Source organism: Eptatretus burgeri, chromosome 23 (assembly GCF_056783735.1).
Source record: "Eptatretus burgeri isolate ZD-2024b chromosome 23, Ebu_testis_v1, whole genome shotgun sequence".
Taxonomy (NCBI): Eukaryota; Metazoa; Chordata; class Myxini; order Myxiniformes; family Myxinidae; genus Eptatretus; species Eptatretus burgeri.
Window position 1 is genome coordinate 1,481,353 of NC_140983.1, and position 20,814 is coordinate 1,502,166.

General features: G+C 45.0%; 1 protein-coding gene across 3 annotated transcripts; it reads left to right on the forward strand.

Annotated features, from left to right (window-relative positions):
- The first annotated feature begins 1,830 nt into the window (after positions 1 to 1,830).
- LOC147007946 (putative RNA-binding protein 46) lies at positions 1,831 to 20,101 on the forward strand. Of its 3 annotated transcripts, none has more exons than XM_085866145.1 (9): positions 1,831 to 2,074; positions 5,650 to 5,793; positions 10,153 to 10,337; positions 14,693 to 14,800; positions 14,902 to 15,076; positions 15,331 to 15,638; positions 16,258 to 16,665; positions 16,789 to 16,894; positions 19,146 to 20,101. In XM_085866145.1, exons 2-9 carry the CDS (start codon positions 5,652 to 5,654, stop codon positions 19,382 to 19,384), a joined length of 1,671 nt encoding a protein of 556 aa, XP_085722271.1. In that variant the 5' UTR covers positions 1,831 to 2,074; positions 5,650 to 5,651; the 3' UTR covers positions 19,385 to 20,101. The 3 variants fall into 3 exon arrangements, with proteins under 3 accessions (XP_085722271.1, XP_085722273.1, XP_085722272.1); XM_085866147.1 differs by having other exon boundaries at positions 2,070 to 2,169; XM_085866146.1 differs by lacking the exon at positions 1,831 to 2,074 and adding an exon at positions 2,085 to 2,216.
- Positions 20,102 to 20,814: the final 713 nt, after the last annotated feature.

Here is a 20,814-nt window from a genome sequence, read left to right on the forward strand (position 1 = left end):
ACAATCTTTTTTTGGGGGGTTAGAAATCACTTAAAACATGTAAAAATGCAAAAAAAAAAAAAATCGAAATTTTGTTGAAAAAAAAGTTGCAAAAATACTTTTTTCTCTAACAATTTTTTTGGGGGGGGGTTGGAAATCAATTAAAACATGTAGAAATGCAAAAAAAGTTTTCTTTCTTTTTTGGGGGTGGTAACAAATTTTTTTTGGGGGGGGGGGTTTGGAAATCACTTAAAACATGTAAAAATGCAAAAAAAAAAAAATTTCTCTAACAATTTTTTTTGGGGGGGGGGCCAAGTCCAAAATTTAATGGCATGATCCTTGGACCATACCTAACCCTCCCCCACCAAGTTTCATCGAAATCCGTCGAGGAGTTTTTCCGTAATACTGTTCACAAACAAACAGAAAGGGGTGAAAACAGTAACCTCCGATCTTCGATGGCGGAGGTTAATGAATGATATTAACGGAACTTTAAAAAACTTTTTTTTACTACAATTTTAACTGCACAGTCCTTTTTACAGCCTGTTGAACTTTACAGCCTTTTACAGCCTTTTACAGCCTGTTGAACTTTACAGCCTTTTACAGCCTTTTACAGCCTGTTGAACTTTACAGCCTTTTACAGCCTGTTGAACCAATAAGTGTTTGCTTTTCTCGCTGGAATGTCAATCAACAGGTGAGAAGATGAGCGGAAGTCACAAGACGAAGCTGTGAAGAACTTCGCAAAAAACTCTTTTAAAAAGGTCGACAGCCGAGAGGACGTCCTAAAAAAAAGTGATGGATTGTAAATGTCAAGAAAGATGTGGAATGTTTGGGTTTGCACAAAACGGATTCATTGGATATATCCGCAATGGAGGAATGCCATCAATTCACCGATCACCTGAAAAAAGATGGAAATGGTCGTAAAACAGTAGTTGTAGTAGGTTGTCAACAGGTGGTACATCCATCGGATGGACCACAACCTCCAAATCCATCTCTCGGATGGACATCACGCCGGAGGACCCTTGTGCGAACAATGGTTGTTGGTGGAAGGTAAAGATCCCTCGGTGTGTTTCATGAACATGGAGTGATGTATCACCGGCACCTTGTGAACAAAAGACAAGTTCCTGCCCTGACAGCGAGGAGCAGGTGCTGTGCTCTTCTCAGACATTCCTTGACACCAGGTTACGTGCCAAGACCCCGGGAAGACCATTAGAATGACGGTGTCAGCCTGGCCAGCCGGTTCGTGAAAGACTGCGGCCAAAAACTTCCCTTCTGCCGACGCCACGACAAGGTGGGAACAAGTGTGGAATGAAAAGTACATGGAATTCATGAATTCGTGGGGTCAGCCATGGAAGAAGTTTGGCTAAGTCTTTCAAGGACCGACTGGAGAGGCTTGACGTTCGACTGCAGTTGATTTGAGCAAGAATTTGTAATTTGTTCAGGGTGCTGGCGATAGCTCACCTCCTCTTTTCAAAAGCCACCTTTGACGTCCACCAGATCAGATTTCACAGAACAGTTCACAGACAGACACAGACAGACAGACAGAAAGGGGTGAAATCATCACCTCCCTCCTTCCACCTTCGGCGGTGGGCGGTAACAAGTCACGTGACCCCGAAATGACCAGCACCAATCCTCACGCGGCCACACCAACAGAGTCCCCGCCCCTCAGGGCAACCTTGTTCCCAGCATGCAACGCGACTTTCTGACGCATGCATTAATTTAGGCGGTGTATAAGATTTTAAAATTATAGTTTCGGATTTTTCAAATGATCTTTTCCACAGACGAGCGGAAAATCGTGAAGAGACCAAGGTTGAGGGAAACATCGTTGTGTTCCAAATTGAGACGCCATTGTCGGTGCGTTTCTGCAGAGATCGTATTTTTGCAGTCTCGAAAAGAATCTCCTCAGACTGTGGCCATTCCTGTCATTATTTGTCGTCTCAATTTCGTGTGACGATCAAATAAATATTTCGGTTTGAAATTGCTCGAAGAGATTCGGAAAAAAAGCGGGAAATTGATTTTGCGGGCGCCATTTTAAACTGTGAGCTTCTCGACACGTGGTGTTCCCTTTCCTGTTCTTGCATTCCTCACAGGAACTCAGGTAAATTATACCACACCCAACCGGTTGTACCCACGTGTTCACTTTACAAACGAACCGGACCGGGGACGCTGAAGAAGAGGAGAGTTCACTGTGTGGTGAATCTTGTCACATTTCCATTTTGTACCTCGTGACCGAACTTCGGGTAATTTACTTCAGACATTTATCGGGGGCTCTGCTTGGTACCCGACGGTCCAGTGCTGTCGTCGGTATTGATAAATACATTGTATCTGTTGACTGTTCGTCACATTTCCTGAGGTACTGGATACCGGGTAGTCGTTACGTAGGAAATTCCCTGAGGTAGTTACGTTACCTGAGGTACCGGATACCTGGTAGTCGTTACTTAGAAAATTTCCTGAGGTACTAACGTTACTTTACCTGAGGTACCGGATACCGGGTAGTCGTTACAAAGGAAATTTCCTGAGGTATTAACGTTACTTTACCTGAGGTACCGGATACCGGGTAGTCATTACGTAGGAAATTTCCTGACGTAGTAACGTTACTTTACCTGAGGTACCGGATACCGGGTAGTCGTTACGTAGGAAATTTCCCGAGGTAGTAACGTTACTTTACCTGAGGTACCGGATACCTGGTAGTGGTTACGTAGGAAATTTCCTGAGGTAGTTACGTTACCTGAGGTACCGGATACCGGGTAGTCGTTACGTAGGAAATTTCCTGAGGTAGTAACGTTACGTTACCTGAGGTACCGGATACCGGGTAGTCGTTACGTAGGAAATTTCCTTAGGTACTAACGTTACTTTACCTGAGGTACCGGATACCGGGTAGTCATTACGTAGGAAATTTCCTGAGGTACTAACGTTACTTTACCTGAGGTACTGGATACCGGGTAGTCGTGACGTAAAAAATTTCCTGAGGTAGTAACGTTACTTTACCTGAGGTACCGGATACCGGGTAGTCGTTACGTAGAAAATTTCCTTGAGGTAGTAACGTTACTTTACCTGAGGTACCGGATACCGGGTAGTCGTTACAGAGAAAATTTCCTGAGGTACTAACGTTACTTTACCTGAGGTACCGGATACCGGGTAGTCGTGACGTAAAAAATTTCCTGAGGTAGTAACGTTACGTTACCTGAGGTACTGGATACCGGGTAGTCATTACGTAGAAAATTTCCTGAGGTACTAACGTTACTTTACCTGAGGTACCGGATACCGGGTAGTCATTACGTAGGAAATTTCCCGAGGTAGTAACGTTACTTTACCTGAGGTACCGGATACCGGGTAGTCGTTACGTAGGAAATTTCCTGAGGTAGTAACGTTACGTTACCTGAGGTACTGGATACCGGGTAGTCATTACGTAGAAAATTTCCTGAGGTACTAACGTTACTTTACCTGAGGTACTGGATACCGGGTAGTCGTGACGTAAAAAATTTCCTGAGGTAGTAACGTTACTTTACCTGAGGTACCGGATACCGGGTAGTCGTTACGTAGAAAATTTCCTGAGGTAGTAACGTTACTTTACCTGAGGTACCGGATACCGGGTAGTCGTTACAGAGAAAATTTCCTGAGGTACTAACGTTACTTTACCTGAGGTACCGGATACCGGGTAGTCGTGACGTAAAAAATTTCCTGAGGTAGTAACGTTACGTTACCTGAGGTACTGGATACCGGGTAGTCATTACGTAGAAAATTTCCTGAGGTACTAACGTTACTTTACCTGAGGTACCGGATACCGGGTAGTCATTACGTAGGAAATTTCCCGAGGTAGTAACGTTACTTTACCTGAGGTACCGGATACCGGGTAGTCGTTACGTAGGAAATTTCCTGAGGTAGTAACGTTACGTTACCTGAGGTACTGGATACCGGGTAGTCATTACGTAGAAAATTTCCTGAGGTACTAACGTTACTTTACCTGAGGTACCGGATACCGGGTAGTCATTACGTAGAAAATTTCCTGAGGTACTAACGTTACTTTACCTGAGGTACCGGATACCGGGTAGTCATTACGTAGGAAATTTCCCGAGGTAGTAACGTTACTTTACCTGAGGTACCGGATACCGGGTAGTCGTTACGTAGGAAATTTCCTGAGGTAGTAACGTTACGTTACCTGAGGTACTGGATACCGGGTAGTCATTACGTAGAAAATTTCCTGAGGTAGTAACGTTACGTTACCTGAGGTACTGGATACCGGGTAGTCATTACGTAGAAAATTTCCTGAGGTAGTAACGTTACTTTACCTGAGGTACCGGATACCGGGTAGTCGTTACGGAGAAAATTTCCTGAGGTAGTAACGTTACTTTACCTGAGGTACCGGATACCGGGTAGTCGTTACGTAGGAAATTTCCTGAGGTAGTAACGTTACGTTACCTGAGGTACCGGATTCCGGGTAGTCGTTACATCGGTCTTCTCGGCTGTCGTTTGAATCCTCTTCATGAATTAGTGTCGTTTTGCACAAACATCAAAGACCCGTTCGAGTGTTTGGTCTCGATGGAACCTTTTACCTCATCGATGTCGACGCCGCGTCGTGTATCCGATGGTTCGATTGGATTGGGCGGGAACACGTTCTGATGGACACGAGGAGTTTATTCCAATAAAACTGAGGGTTACAAACCGGTGGAAGAGTTGTCTACAAACACGACGTGAGAGTGCCGTACACGAGTGACAAACCCTTTCATTAACACGAGGTATATATATATATATATATAAGATGGTGGCCCCAACCCACACAAGCCAACCGCATGGACCCACAATGCATCACTCGCTCATCGGTTCATGCTAATTACAGTAAAACCACAACATTCACGGTTGGGAATGGGTGGGCGGGGTGGGGGCATTGGGGGGGGGAGGTACGTTCCAAAAAATTCCCCGAATGTCGAATCCACGAATGCCGGAGCATTGTTTCAATGGGAAGAGGGAACAGAGGGGTTCCGGGTGGTTCGTCATTCATGAGCTTATCGGATGGCACGTCGTCCGTCCGGAAACACGACTTCTTCTCTGAAACTACACACACGATTCCGATGAAACTTGACTCCAACCTTCATCATCCATGATGTACCAAAGATTGTTTATGCCGTTATATAATTCCAGGTTGAAGGGGGTCCATTCCAGGATTCCCCCCCAAAATAGGTATTTGCTTTCTTCTCAGAAACGACGCACACAATGCTGATGAATCTTCACGACAACCTTCATCACCCTTGATGTACCAAAGTTTGTTCACAACATCAGAAAAATTGGGGTCTCAGGGGATGTAAGGGGGGTTTCCCCCCAACAAATAGGTGTCTGCTTTCTTCTCTGAAACCGCACACACAGTTTCGATGAAACTTGACCACAACCTTGATCACCTGTGATGTACCAAGGTGTGTTTATGGCATAAAATAAAAATCCATCGGTATTTACTTTCGTCTCTGTTATATATTTTGTGGGTCATCCATGCCTACCTGCGGTTCCCTGGTTATCTTGTGGAGCCGCCACCAGGTGAGTACCCAAGGGTATTGCCCCTATGTTTTTTTTTGATCCGTTCTGCTTGAGCTCAAAGCTGGTTTTAATATTAGATACATGATTTGTAAATACCTCCATGTGAATTACTAAAATGCAAAGAACATGCAAGAATTTTTTTTATAGGTATGGCTTGGTCTCCTCACCCGATGAGACCTCCAAAAATGACTTCGGATCAAATCAACACATATGCTTTGCTGGATCTTATGGAGAAAACCGGATACAACATCATCCAGGAAAAGGGACAGCGGCGGTTTGGGCCCCCACCTGGTATGCATGTCTTTTCATTCGGTAGGAATTTATTCGTTATCACTCATTCATCACATCGACTTAGTTCTTCGGAAGAAAACATCAAAATTGTCCTTCAAGCTGTTCATAACATTGCATCAGTCTTGAACCAATTGTGACCATCGGAGAAAACTGCTCTTTTATACAGATATATTCTGCCAGACTGCTTGATGTACTGAGACACAATGTCGATTGGATAGAAAAGAATGGGAATAACAGGGTTCAGTTCCAAACAGCTTTCTCCTCTCTTTACTGTGCAGACTTTTTATTACAATACACGAGCAAAGATACCCCGGCATTGCCCAACGCCAGGAAACGCCTTGTCTCTCTTCCCACCCCTCCCCTTCCCCTCCCTCCTTCCACCTCCTTCCTTTCTCTCTCACCTCCACCTTTTCCATCCCTCATCCCACAAAGGACGCAACAGAACAAAAGGAACTGCAGAAAGAGATGTGGGAAACACCAATAGCAGGGCCGAGGGACAAAATAGAAGGAGAATTACAAACAAGGGATGTGAGTAAGATTGAGAGACAGGAGAGTATGCAGGGGGTGGACAAGATGGATACTGAAGCAAACTCAAGGAAAAGAACATGGTTTTGGATTGGGGATGATCTGAGATGGTGGTGAACAGCTGTCTTGAAGACAAAGATGAAAGAATGGGATTTAAGAGAACTTATGGAAGTTGGTTCAACAGGTGGGAAGAGGAACCAAATAAATGGAGGTGAGCAATGATTCTGGATTTTGAGAGATTCACCAGAAGGGTGTTGCTGGTGGACCACATGCACCCTGCAGAAACATGGGGAGGGGGGATGCACTGGGATGGGAGACAAAGCACGGAGAGGGCTGTGTGTTAAAGACCAGAAAGGAGGCGGTAGAACGCACAGAGACCACCGACCTGTCTGTGATGGTGAAGTGACAGTCCCACAGACTGAACTTCATCACACGAGATTGCAGTGATCTTGAATTCGTTGGTTTCCACGGTGTCAAGCTCAGCAAGGTGGGAGGCAGGCGTCGAGCCCAGAGGGGATGGCAGTACTCCATCAAGCTCCAGATGAAGGCCTTGTTCAGGAGTGCCAAGGAAGAACTTTGCACAACGGAGGATGCCCATTCAGCGACTAGCTTTGGAAGCCAACTTAGAGATGTGGTTTTCCCAAGAAAGTTCATGGCTGATCGTCAGACCGAAACGTGTAAGTGACTGAACTTCTTCAAGAGGATTGTTAAGAAAGTAAATGGGAGAGGGGTGATTGACAGACAGTCCTTTCGCGGAGAGAGTGAGATTTGTGAGGATTGAAAGACACATTCCAAGTGTTTGACCAACTCATCAGCAAAGTGCAGTCATCAGAAAAGAGATACAAGGAAATTACAAGGAAATCCAACACAGGTGGAGGCCATTCATCCCATCATGCCTGCGCGAACACCACACTAATTTATCAACATAAGATCCAAGGAAGAAAATACAAAAAAATGTTTTTAATTAATGAAATAAATATTTTGTTTGTTTGATTTGTTTATTTATTTATTTTGTCGGGTTTTTTTTGTCCTTCCCCTCAAGGGAGGGGGCATGGGCTTGGTTAAAAACACACACTTAACAAGACCCCCACCAACAGCACTCAGTACACAATCACCCATCAATACTTAAACTACCTAAAAGTCTTATCAACATCCCCATACCCCTCCATCTCCATAACTTCCAGGTACCTATCTAATTCCAATTTAAACTTATCTACTTTTTCTGCTGCCACTCTCTCTCCAGGGAGGCCATTCCATGCATTAACTACTCTCTGAGTGAAAGTCCCCTGCCTTACTACCATCCGAACTCTCCTCTTCTTTACTCTCAGGCTATGGCCCCTGGTTCTATCACTGCCTACTGATACTCTATTGAATAATTCATATGCACCTATTTTATCTATACCCTTTATTATCTTAAACATCTCTATCATATCTCCTCGTAACCACCTCCTTTCTCGTGAATAAAGCCCTGTCTCCTTCAGCCGCTCCTCATTGCTGAGTCTAGCTCGGCCCGGAATCAATCTAGTAGTCCTGCGCTGAACCGAATTAGCACCCCAAAAATATATAAAGTAACATAAAATTATCTGAACAATTTTTTTAAGTTCCATTTTGCAGACCTGTGTAATCGGTTGGAACGGGCAGAGAGAGGATGTGAAAGAGAAGCTTGGTATGTTTTTCGGAGACGTGAACTGATGCCGTCCGGTCCAGTTGCAGAATCAGAGTCGAAGGTTGCCAGAAACTTATCCATCTTCTCAGGTGAAAAAGACACAGAGTCCAGGAGCAGTTGGGTATGACAGTTGGAGCAGTTGGGTGTAGGGTGGGTACAGACAGCAAGGCGTTGGGGACACAGGATTTGCACAGGATTTGGAAGCAAACACATTATTGAGGCATTCAGCCTTCTGACGAGTGGTCGGCTGTGGTGCCTTTTGAAGAGAGAGAAGAGGGGCAGCATACTCCAGAGACAGACCTAACAAGGTGCCACCAGGTTTTAGAGGAGGAAAACCAGTTTGAAAGTTCAATCTTAAGGTTGGACAGATGTTTTCTGGCTCTCCTGAGAGTTGACACGCACTCCTGGGGCATGTGGAAAGCACTGACATTGCCTTCGGTCGGGTTTTCCTTCCACAAAGAGAAAGCTCGTTGTTTAAAAGCAACTGCCTCACCATATGATTCAGTGCACTATCGGTGGAAAGGGGGTGGGGCTTGCTGAAGGCGAGATTGGATGGGTTTGTGCAAAAGAGAGAGCAGGTTTCTGTGGAAGAATTCCCAGGCTGAGTTCATTTCAGGGGTGGCAGATACAGGAGACCAATCCTGAAGTGAGATGGCTGCTTGCAGTCCCTGCCAGTTTCCCTGAGTGAACTGCCAGACTCGCCGGCACTAAGGTGGATCTCTGAGAATAGCCAGAGAGAGGTTTACTCTCACAAGCAGATGATCAGATGAACAAATTGGAGCACATGAAGACCAGGAGACATTTTAAGGAAAGTTTGTGATCACTAAGTCCAAAGGCGAGGATTTGCCATTGGTCGAAATCCAGGTTGGAAAGCTCACAGATCGAGTCGTCTCATGGAGTGGAGTCCCTTTGCTGAAGTTCCATAGCTGGTCAGAGAGGTTTCAACACCGAGGAAATTATGGTGACAATTTGTATCACCACATATGAGGAAGCGAGAGTTGGGATGAGTGGTTAAAAGCTAGTCCATGTTGTCTGAGAGAGGTTTGGAGGACGGTACAACACACAAATAAACAGGAGGTTGGACTGGAAGCGAAAACACAGCCAAAAACAAAAATCCATTTTGTCACGGTCACACTATAAATACCACCCAGAGAAAAACACCGCCTGGACATGTCCTGAGATAAAAACAGCCTGGAGACAAACACTGCCCGGACACGTCTGGAGGCAAGCCGTCCGGAGACAAACACTGCCCGGACACGTCTTGAGGCAAGCGGTCCAGAGACAAACACTGCCCGGACACGTCCAGAGACAAACTCCAGTCCGCACATAAACAATGCCCGGGCACGTTTGGAGACAAACACCACCCGGACGCTTCCGGAGCCAAGCTGTCTGGAGACAAACAACGCTCGGACATGTCCGGAGACAAACTCCCGGAGACAAACACCACCCGGACGCCTCCGGAGACAAACTCCTTTCTGGATGTAAACACCGTCCTCACACATTCGGACACAAACACCGCCCGTGCGCATCCGGAGTCAAGCTGCCTGGAGACAAATACCGCTTGGACACATCCGAGACAAACTCCCGTATCGACATAAACATCGCCCGGACATGTCCGGAGACAAACTCCCATCCGGACATAACCACCATCCGGATATGTCCAGAGAGACAGAGAGGGGGGAGGGGAGAGAGGTGTGGGAGGATGGTGCTGCACTGTATTGGGAGGGGGTAGAGCAAGGATGGGACAAAGAGAGAGAGGGGTGGGGGTGGGGGTCGGGGAGTTAGCAGAGAGAATATGTGATGCTTTTTGAACACACACACACACACACACACACACACACACACACACACACACACACACACACACACACACACACACACACACACACACACACACACACACACATTGACATTTATAAGTAGAGATGGGGAAATTCGTTTTAATTTACACGTTTTTCAATTTTATGACTATCTTCAAGAACACAGCTTTCGTGTAAATTGAGAGGTTGCTGTATCTGTACATAGAAGCTGAATCTAAAACTGCCACTCGTTATTCTCAAGATCTCGAGTCATTCATCAGAATGGCTGATGTTTAATTATGTGTATTGGTACAACGGAAATGTTATTTCGAGTGTTTTTTTTTAATGACCAAGTCTTTATTTCGTTAGGCTGGATTGGCCCTCCACCTCCACGGGACTGTGAGGTCTTCGTCAAGAAGATCCCTCGTGATGCATTTGAGGATGAACTTGTGCCGGTATTTGGAAGTATCGGTCAGATATACGAGCTTCGACTCATGATGCAGTTCAGTGGGGAGAACCGTGGCTACGGTGTTGTGACGTACACAAATCGGAAGGTTGGTACACGGTGAGAAATGCAGTGAAAAACTCTGTTGAAGATGAAAACGATTTTTAAAGACCAAATACATTAATATCCTTCATTTAATATTCGGAGTTATTTTAAAGTTGAATTTACGCATGGCATTTCGGAATTCCTATTCTGTGTCCAAAAGCCTGTTTGTGGAAAGCCAGCTTTTGTTTTTCGACACATTTTATTTTATCAAGCAAGTGCTCGCAAGCAACCAAGACTTGTTCAAGTCAGTCCGACCTGTTTGGCTTTCCTGACTGACCACAAAGCTCATTATGCTGTGATACGTGGTTCAAATCTCAGATGCTTTGTTGATTTGTCCATCAAAATAATAATATGCTTTTTTCGTCCACTCGTCCATCCGTCTATGTCTAACATTCCGTTCCACCCATAGGTTGGACAGCTTGCTTGACTCGACTCCCAATTTCAAACTGATGAAAAATAATATGGCCACCATGTTGATGCTTACCGTTTTGCGAAGCCAAATATATTGTCACAGATACGGTGTTTGAGGCTCACCACGAGGGGAAGCACCCGGGTCCCTCGCAAACGCCCTGTCCTGAGGCCATCGAGCATGGATAACTCGTGCGCTGGCCGGTTGCTAATCAACCACAAGCGCCGATTGGTATCACCAATCCTGGCAGGGTTCGCACGACTTCGCGTGTTTCCATTTCCAGTGGATTGGCAGAATCAAGGGGGATCTCGTGCCCTCGATGCGTACCTGAGTTAACTTACTGTATCAGACGCAGCCGAACGGAGCTGCCAAGTATGCACCGGCTGATAAGAGCAAATTAGTGGGGTAAAACTTCCCACCTAACGATACATGTGGACTATGCTCGACCAATTGGGAAACGACACCCCCAGCTGGGAACATTTATACAAGCAAGTTCATGACGACAAGTGAAGCAACAGAAATGCAAATATTTACAAAATAACAAGATAGAAAAGGCTGAACTATACTGACATAACGAACTTACAAACTTAACTTCCATGATACAAGACAGGCACCATCAGAAACATACACTGTGGGAAGTTAAAGAGCAAGAAAGAGAAAGTTTTCGGTGGTTAGCAACCTCTTTGTTACCAGGCGCGGTCGACGGACCAACACAACCCAGTCGCTGAGGAGGGGGGAAGGAGGGAAGAAAACTGGGGGTGTTTAATGGTGCATGGTCGGAGGAGGTGTGATGAGGGTTGCAGTGAGGTGCAGAAAATTAAAATGTAAAGAAGTGCATTTCTGTGGGGTCACTGAAAAGAACGGGTGTTCTGGACTTGCCCTCGCCGATCGCTCTGATGCATCCACAGCAGACGAGAGGGAAAACAAGAGACAGAACATGTGAGAAGATGGCTCTTACGTGAAAGACTATCCGTGCGTGTCAATGTTTTATCGGCTTTGCCCTAATAAATGTGCCAGTGATCCACCCAATGATCGGGTTGCTTTTATATAACTTACAAATTACAATGTTATCATTTATAAACTTCATTTTTTGCACTTAAATTTTGAAATCACAGTGCAGGAGTATCTGAGTACCAGTTATGTGAACTCCTGGTCATAGCGTTGAGGTTCAAGTATGGCTAAGGTCTGAGGTGATGTGGCATTGGAGAATGGCACGAAGTTTGAATGAGGTTTTGGTGGCATATGCTAATAAGCTGTTTGCGTGTATGCACAAGATAAAAGATGGGGGATAAAGACATGGGGATTGAAGGCCCACACAACGCATATGACCCATAAACCCACTAGACATAAGGGAAGGGCTATCTAAAACAAATACTAATGAAATAACTGTCTCGGGTTAGCCTTGGAGGCGTGTCATTGCCTCGGAGGGAGTGTCAGCTTCACAGAACCGCAACAATATGTTTGATGCTGTCATATTCACAATTGCCATGACCTCTCTATAAGTTTTCCCTTCAGTGTAAAACGACTAAAGTGACGGTTGAAATGGCGTCATGGCGTCATGGGCCTTGTGAAGGTAGGCCTCAGTGATGCTGGCAGCGGTCTGTTGCCTTACACTCCCCCCAAATAACGACATGGAATTCTCTTAAGCAGGGCATAAACCCACGTCATATGTTTTCCTCTTATCTCAAAGGATTGTGAGTTGGACAGGCGACCGTGATGAGCCGTGACATGAAGTAGCTGTTTCAATCGTGGTATTCACCGCCTCCTTTCTGGTCTTGCACCCTCCCCACTCCTTCCGTGCTTTGTCCCGTCAATCAAAGGGTGAAAACAAATCAAAGGGTGAAATCGGCTCGGTGCAGCTCAAAATTTGGAGTGACATTAAATACGTGTATTTATAAAGCGAAACCAAATATGACAGTTCCTGAAAGTTCTGGTTTCCAAAGCAGTTTCACTTCCACATGGTTTATGCAGAGGATTTTATTAGTCAAATGTCTGTAACTAACACACCCTCGAGTAAAGCAGGTGCATCAAGTAAAGCAAAATACGAGAGGCAAATGCTCTTGCACATCTTTTTTTCTGTTCTGTTCACTGAATCATTTGACCGAGGTAATCTTCCGTCTGCTGGGAAGTCGGCCAACATCACAGAATTACATGAACAAAGTACAAACAACAATCCCCTGAACTGCAGACCCATCAGCTGACTTGAAATCATCAACAAGGTCCTGGAATCCAGAATCGCATTGGACATCAGATTTCTGACCATCAGCTCAGATTCAGACCAGGTCACTCTACCTTGGGCATGCTGCTTCTGCTCTCCCAACAATGGTTGGAGTCCCTCAATGTCAGACTGAGATCAGGGCCGTCACGATAGACATATCTCAAGCATTCGATACAGTCTGGCACCCCGTCCTGCTCTCCCAAACTCTTCGCCGATGAGATGCAAGGCCAACTCCACACATGGTTTCCTGACTTCCTCCATTCAGGTCGCCAACGTGTGGCTCTCAACTGGATCCCCCTGTCAAGGCTGGAGGTCTACAATGAAGTGTTCTGGGCCCTGTCCTATTCCTAATCTTCATCAATGATCTCTCAGACTCTCTAACAAAAATCCTCCTTCTCTTTTTCCTAATGACTCCACACTCCTGATGGCAGCAGCTGTTTCCTTCTCTACAAACCATGATAGAATCGGAACACTTGGAATCTGTCTATCAATCCTGAGAAATCCCACACACTCACTGCCTCTCTCCGAAAGGACGTCTGGCAAACACTCCCGTCTACTTTCTTTCACAATTTTTTGGAAGAAGTTCAGTGACTCAAACTGTTGGGTCTCACGATGATCTTTCTTGGGCAAACCACACTCCTAAATTAGCCTCCGAAGCCAGTCGCCGACTGGGCATCCTCCGTCGTGCAAAGTCCTTCCTTGGCACACCTGAACTCTTATCCACCGACTGGTACAAGGCCTTTTGAAGGAGTACTGCTCTCTTTTGGCTGGCGCCCCTGCCTCACACGTTGCTGAGCTTGATGCTGCGGGAATGGAGACCTCCAAGATCATTGGAACCTCCTGTGATGAAGCTGAGTCGATGGGCCTTTCACTTTCAAATCAGAGACAGGTGGGTGGTCTCTCTGTCTTCTACCACCTCCTTTCTGGTCTTTCACATTCTGCTCTTTCTACGCTTTGTCCCTCTTCCTCCCCCCAGGTTTCTGCAGGATGCACAAGGTCTACCTACAGTCCCTCCTGGTGAAACTCCCAAAATCCAGAATCACTGCTGACCTCCACGCATTCGTTCCTCTTTTCTCCTGACTGTGGAATAAATTTCCACATTCTCCTCAATCTCATTTGTTTCTCCAGGTTTTCAACACAGCAATTCACCACCACCTCAGATCATCCCCCATCCAAAACGATGATCTTCTCTACCGCCATTAACTCTCCCAAGCCCACCTCTTTCCAACTTTCTTTTTTTCCTTCCTGATAGTTTGCTTCAGTATTCATCTTGTCCACCCCATGTCCTCCCCTCATCCTAATTCTTCCTCACATCCCTCATCTTCGAAGTGTCTCTCCATTTTCTCCCTCAACCCTGCCGTTGTGTGTTTCCCCCTCTTCTTCTGTTGTGCTTTTGTTCTGTTGCGTCCTGATCCGTTCTCTGTTCTCGCTCATTTAACGAGCCTCGACTCTTTACAGTATATATCTTAAAAAAAAAACACTTTCACTCATCAACTTACAGGTGAGTTCCAGTCACGTGATTTCATGTTTGCTATTTATTGCTTAGATTGAGCAGGTTGTTTACCCTTCACAGTCCTTTCAATGTGTCCTATTAAAGCCTTCTTGTCGTATTGATTGTTATCAATATTATTTTTTGTAACTGTTCATGCAGTTGACTGTCATTTTTATCTTCAACTGATCAAAGATTTATCATGAGCCAACTTTTATCCTTGTGGCATGTCCAATTTCACAGGATTCCAAGGCTGCCATTAATCTGCTCAACCACTATGAGCTGAGACCGGGCCGCCCACTCGGTGTTTGTATCAACAACTGCCGTCTTTTCATCGGAGGACTACCCCGGGTGCGTTAACCCACAAAACCACTGAACCGTTTGTTTGATGGGTTGTTATCCGTTTCACTCTCCAAAATCACTGCAATGCTCATTTCCGCCTCACTATGCAGGATAAAAGTCAAGAGGAAATTCTCGTGGAGTTAAAGAAGGTGACAAGTGGCGTAAAAAATGCGATTGTTTGTCCAGGCGTGGGGATGAAACCTGCGAATCGCAACCGTGACTTTGCTTTTGTGCGGTACGATTCCCACCGATCAGCACTCTTGGCACGCAGAAAGTTACAGCCTGGTGTGTGGAACTTCTCTTGAAGCTGTTGTCTCCATCACATGAAGTTTTCTAAGTGTTGAGTAATATGGGGTTTTAACTTTTGTTTTTTTAAGATACAACATGGAGAGAAATTTCTTATCCCATACAGGTGCTCCTCTCTATTTAGATTTCTTGACCCAAGGTTTTACAATACTTCACAGTCAGTTATATTATTTATTAGCGATAATTGTTTCACTGTTTTAAGTGACACCTTACTTTTCTCCTTCCCCAAAAAGGATCCTTTTATCTCTGGGGGCGACCAATACAGGTCGACTGGGCCAGCCCAGAGAGGGAGGTAAACCCAGTGGTGTCTGATGTGCGAACCTTAAATGTGAAGAACTTGTCACCTGCAACGTCGGAGCAAGCGCTTCGCTCAGCGTTCGAGAGAGCTCTTCGCAATGGGGCAGGAGGTGATCGAACACATGCCAGGGCAATCGGCAAGATCACAAAGATCGGCAACCTTGCAGTCGTGGACTTCAAACGACGAGAGGATGCTCTGCGGGCACAAAACTCACTCCATGGTGCATGGCTAGACGGAGTACAGGTAGGCCGTTCGTTCCCTGGAACAAGACAACTGTCATGATATGCACAGGTGCTTTGTCCATGAAGTTCATTTCCTGATTGTTTGTGCAGGTATTGTTTGTTTTTGAAGGTGTGTGTACCGGCGTCCGACAGTACTCTCCAACAATGAACATAAGTAAATAACCATTATTTTATGGGAACTCCTGAAAGAGGAGAAACATTTTTTTCTTTCTCAAAAACTCTTAGACTGTTTTTTCTTACTTTTCTTACTTTTCTATTCATGCAGTTCTTTTATTTCAGGCTTGGCCACGATGAGGACTATTCAGTCCGTGCCTGTAGCCTGCAACATAAAAAAAAAAATTATAACAGATACGATTGCAAATGAGTGGTTTTGGTGGTGAAGTGAATATAGCCTTGTTGCATTACCCTTACTTACTGTGGATTTGATTCCCGGAAGTGAGCTCTGGATTGCTGTGGAAGTGACGATCAGTGTCATGGTTTGTGGAAATAGTTGAGTGGCCCATTCTGAATTCACAAAGCCGAGTTGTTCCTGGATGCTCTCAGACAATTCTGACTGAATATGGCCACTCCAGTGACATGAAGCTCATTTGATTTGGTTTTGTTGTGGTGTGGAATTCCAGGTGGAGGTGAGTTTGGCCAGACCTGCATTCTCCCAACATGCAGCTGCTGGTGGTGGAGTTATGAACAATCGTGACGCACACAGGGAACCTGGGGAGCCTCAAACACATTCCAGAATGGTGTACCACGGGATGCCTCGTCCTTTAATGAACCAGTCACAAGCAAGACTGGACAGTGTAAGCGGTGCTCCTGGAGCTACACGGCGCGTGGGTGCGGATTTTGGTGAAGCATTCTGGCGTAACCCGAATGCCGAAGAGACGGTTTTGTCACATCAAGAAATCGACTTGGCAGGTGCACGTACGGCCATAGTGCGCTTGGAGCTGTGGTGTGCTCGTCGTGGTTTCCCTCCTCCCTCATACTCACCTTTTAGCTCACCAGGTTCTACCGGACAGCAGCTCTACGGATACACGGTGAGGCTGCCATTTATTTCTGCTCAACATTGCATTATACTTGTTACTCAGAGATTTACGACTTTGTGCGGTGATTGAGCTCCTTTTCAACAACGGACCCCTCACTGGTTTTGCTTTTCGCAGGTGTACATGAATGGCTTCCCTGGAGGAATTTTCGCTCCAGATGAGGTTTGCTCAGTGCTTGATGGAGCGAAAGAACTTGCTGCACAGAACGTTTTAAACAAACTTGGTAATATCAAGTAAAATACTCATTCAAATGTTTGCCATTTGTAACAAAGAAATTGAGTTTTCCTTTGCTGTTGAAAACATCCCAGGCAAAAATTCCTTTCTGTCATAATTATCTGCAAACTAATGCAGTATGACCTGTTACCAACTATAGTATATGAGAGTACTACTCTCATATACTATAATTCTAACTGTAGCATCTTTGCCTCTGATAGACCCATGGAAGAGGAAGTTGACAATAAAAAGGCAACATACTGGTCGTGCGAGCTCCAGTTAAACACAAAAAGCAAGTGAATCAACAAACAGGAAGAGAGAGGGGAAACAATAAGGTTTTATCATTATTGATGATTCATTATAAATGAGACAGGTTCTCATTCAGCCTTTGTTGGAGTACAATTTGTATTCTTACAAAGACATCTTTCATCAATGCAGAAATAACACTAAAGCGTTCTGAAGCTTTATCAAGCTGGAATACCAGACAGGAGCAAAATAGACAAGAAAAATAGCAATCAGAGATTGCAGACCCTCTCCAGGACTTGTTTTGTGTGGTGTTTGTGTACTGGTGTGTTACGTAATTAATCAGAAACAAATTGGAACTGCCACTTTATAACTTCTGGTCATGATGACGGTACCAAGACGTCCTGCTTTGACGCAATCCCGCTTTGATCGGACACCTGATCCTGACCCATGACGTTTTTTAATCATTATTCAATTGTATTATTATTCATTATTATTAAAATCAAATGGAAGACCAAATAGGTACAGTCCTGCATTGGAGTGATCAGAAGGAACTCAAACAAGAAACAAGCAAAGATGAAGTCATCAGGAGGAACATGGATAGGATTCACATTTCAGCTGCTGCTCCTCTATCCTCAAACCCATCCAGGCACAGCCAAGTGAGCCTTATTCATAAAAAAAATAATCCAAACATAAAATAAAAAAATAACCCAGATCAAAAAATGTAATAATTCTGGCTGCCAGACCATCAGCTGCCGATCAAGTTTAAATTTAAAACCTGTATTCCCCATCACTACCAGATCATCAATGTGAAGTTTCAAGTCGATTGATTAAGCGGTTGCAGAGAAAACTTTTTTAATTTTTTTAATTCAATATGGCTGCCAAACCATGTGACCTTTCAATTTTTCCTGAACAAACTTGTTCACCCAAGACTTGGGGAACATTTGTGTGAAGTCTCCCCTCGATCGGTCCAGCCATTCTGGAGAAGAGGATTTTTAATAGGTTTTCAGGTGAATCCAATATGGCTGCTAAACCATGTGACTTATGATGTAATATGTGTAAACATTTTTTTCCTCAATGATAGGCGGCCATACGTGTAAAGTTTTGCCTCGATCTGTTCAGCCACTTCAGAAGATTTTTTTTTAAACAATATGGCTGCCGAATCACGTGACCGATGATCATCAAATTCTTTTTTGGACCATTTTATCCCGAGATGAAGGGGTAGAGCATCACCTGTTGTCAAGTGATTCTCGTCCTGTTTAAAGGGGAATTGCGTTCCTCCAAGCCCGTCCCTCGGTGCACTGCAGTGAGAGCGGAGGGTGGTGGGTTCTTAACAGAGGAGTCCCTGTGCAGGAAAACGAAAGTCCGAGTCTTCAGGTCCTTGGTGCTTCCAGTCTTGCTCTACGGATGTGAGGCTTGGACTCTGACCTGAGACAGAGATTTAATTCCTTTGGTTCCAGGTCTCTTCGGAGAATCCTTGGCTATTGCTGGTCTGACTTTGTGTCCAACGAGCGGTTGCTGAGAGAGACTCAAATGAGATTTGTTACTTGCATCGTCCGTGAGCATCAACTGTGGATGTATGGACATGTGGAGGAGGAAAATGGGCCGACCACGTGCCTCGTGGTTGCGGCAGGTTGATCGGCATCTCAAGGCATCTGCCTGGGGGATGGCCAGACGGAGGTCCCTGAAGTACCGACAGAAAGCGGACGCAGCGACACGCATGCTCAGGCGCATGGTCCCAAACCTGACCTGACCTGTGTTTGCGAAACGACGTGAAAAGGGGTGTCGTAAACCGGGGTAATGCTGTGTGTATATAGTATATATGTACATTTATGAGGTGTGTTGGGGTATCCTGGTTTCTTTGAACCAGGCAGGTATCCTCTTTGGACATTGCAGATCAGTTGGTAAGCCTGGTGTGTCAAAAGCCTTGAATACCTTGACTTACATCAGTTTGTTACAATTTCTGTTCATGTTGTCCTGACCTAATACAATGATATCCCTGCACCCACTCCCTCCAGGAATAAATAACCAACAGAACATGACCACAGCCCGAGCTCCCGCTTATCAGGCCATCCCCACGTATTCCGATGCCTCTAACCGAGGGTACCCTCGTCGCTCTTTCTCTATTGCAATGTCTGGTGCATACAACCCTGCGAGGTGCCGTCCTTGCTTCTGCGTGCCAGGCCAAGGTACATTCATGCCAAGACAGATGAGATTTTGTGTTCCTTGCACTTGTGCATGTCCTCGTTCAAACTGAAATTGCTGGTGTAATCACCAAGCAAATTCAGTTCTGTTAATGAATCAGCAGCTCTGGTCTGTCTCAATTAAAAAAAGAAAAATTGTTGTTTTGTTTTTCTTCATCTCAAGTTAAAAAAAATGTTTAATTGAAAGTGTTATTTCACCATTTATATTATGCTCAACTTTAAATAAACTGAGGAACTCGTGTTTTTATTTTGTGCAAGTTTATATTTCATCTTTTGAACTGCTTGCGCGTGCGTTTGGCCTTGATTTTTGACACGAGACACAACCTGCTGCTGAACTCCCATATTTTCACCTTTCGAAATGTTTTTTGCCTTGATTGTGTTTCACATTGTTGTTATACATATTGTTACATGGTTTCATTTCAATTGTGCTCCGCCACATTGTTTCATCACGTTCCGTGCTTGTAACCCATCCTTGAAGAGTTTACTTTTTTTTTTAATTCAAGGAAATTAAATTTGTTTAACATGAAATAAAACTCTATCTGTTGAAGTCCTCACATCACAGGTGTTTTTGAATGCAGCTCAGGTCAAATACATCTCAAATGATTTGAATCAAAGAGAACTTGATGGATAAACAAACTGCACATGTTTTGTTGGCTGATGGAACTTTGCATGATAATAGGAAATACTTTTTCTGAAAACAAAAAAAATCCCAAAAAAACATTCTACAGTATGCCGTGTTCTAAGCCTTTGGAATAAATTGTTTATTGTTATGCTTTTCGTAATTCGCAGAATCCTTTTCAAAAGCAACATGGCCTCTGTGGAGCATTTCATTGTAACCTCCGTACGGCAAGCAATGTTATAAAGTGTTGAATATTAAATACCTGACCTGACCAGACATGCACAAAGGAAGGGTTTAAATGTAGGCACCAAATGTATCTGAAGGCAGCGTGATTCATCAATGTGTGTGACGTTAAACTGGACGTCACATCTGCCAGAATCGTCCCCCTCTGCTCCCTCTCTCCTCCCGTTCCCTTTCCTTCCTTCCACTCTCCCCCCCTTTCCCATCTTTCTCCACTCTCCCCCCCCCCTCTCTCTCTCTCTCTCTCTCACTCCCCTGCCCACCACTCTGTCTTACTCTGTCTCTGAACGTATTTGGATGGTGGTTATCTCCACACGTGTCTGGACAGTGTATATTTTCAGATGGACCCTCCCCTCATGCTACCTTCCCTTGCCCTATCCTCACGCTGCCTTCCCTCCCCCAATTCTTCCTCTCTCCTCCACCCCTCCTCACTCCTCCTCACTTTCCCTCTTTTTCTCCCCCCCCCCCTTCGTATTCCTGTCGTCCGGATGGTGGTTATCTCCAGACGTGTTCGGATGGTGGTGATGTCTGGACGGACCCTCTCCTCACATTGCCTTACCTTGCCCTCCTCTCATGTTGGACAGTGGTAATGCCCTGATGGTGGTTATCTCTGGACATGTCCAG

Coding starts and splice junctions, on each gene's coding strand:
- LOC147007946 (XM_085866145.1), top strand. CDS start 5,652: ATGGCTTGGTCTCCTCACCCGATGAGACCTCCAAAAATGACTTCGGAT. Junction 14,801..14,901: donor TCATCGGAGGACTACCCCGG/GTGCGTTAACCC, acceptor CTCACTATGCAG/GATAAAAGTCAAGAGGAAAT. Junction 16,666..16,788: donor AGCAGCTCTACGGATACACG/GTGAGGCTGCCA, acceptor TGCTTTTCGCAG/GTGTACATGAATGGCTTCCC.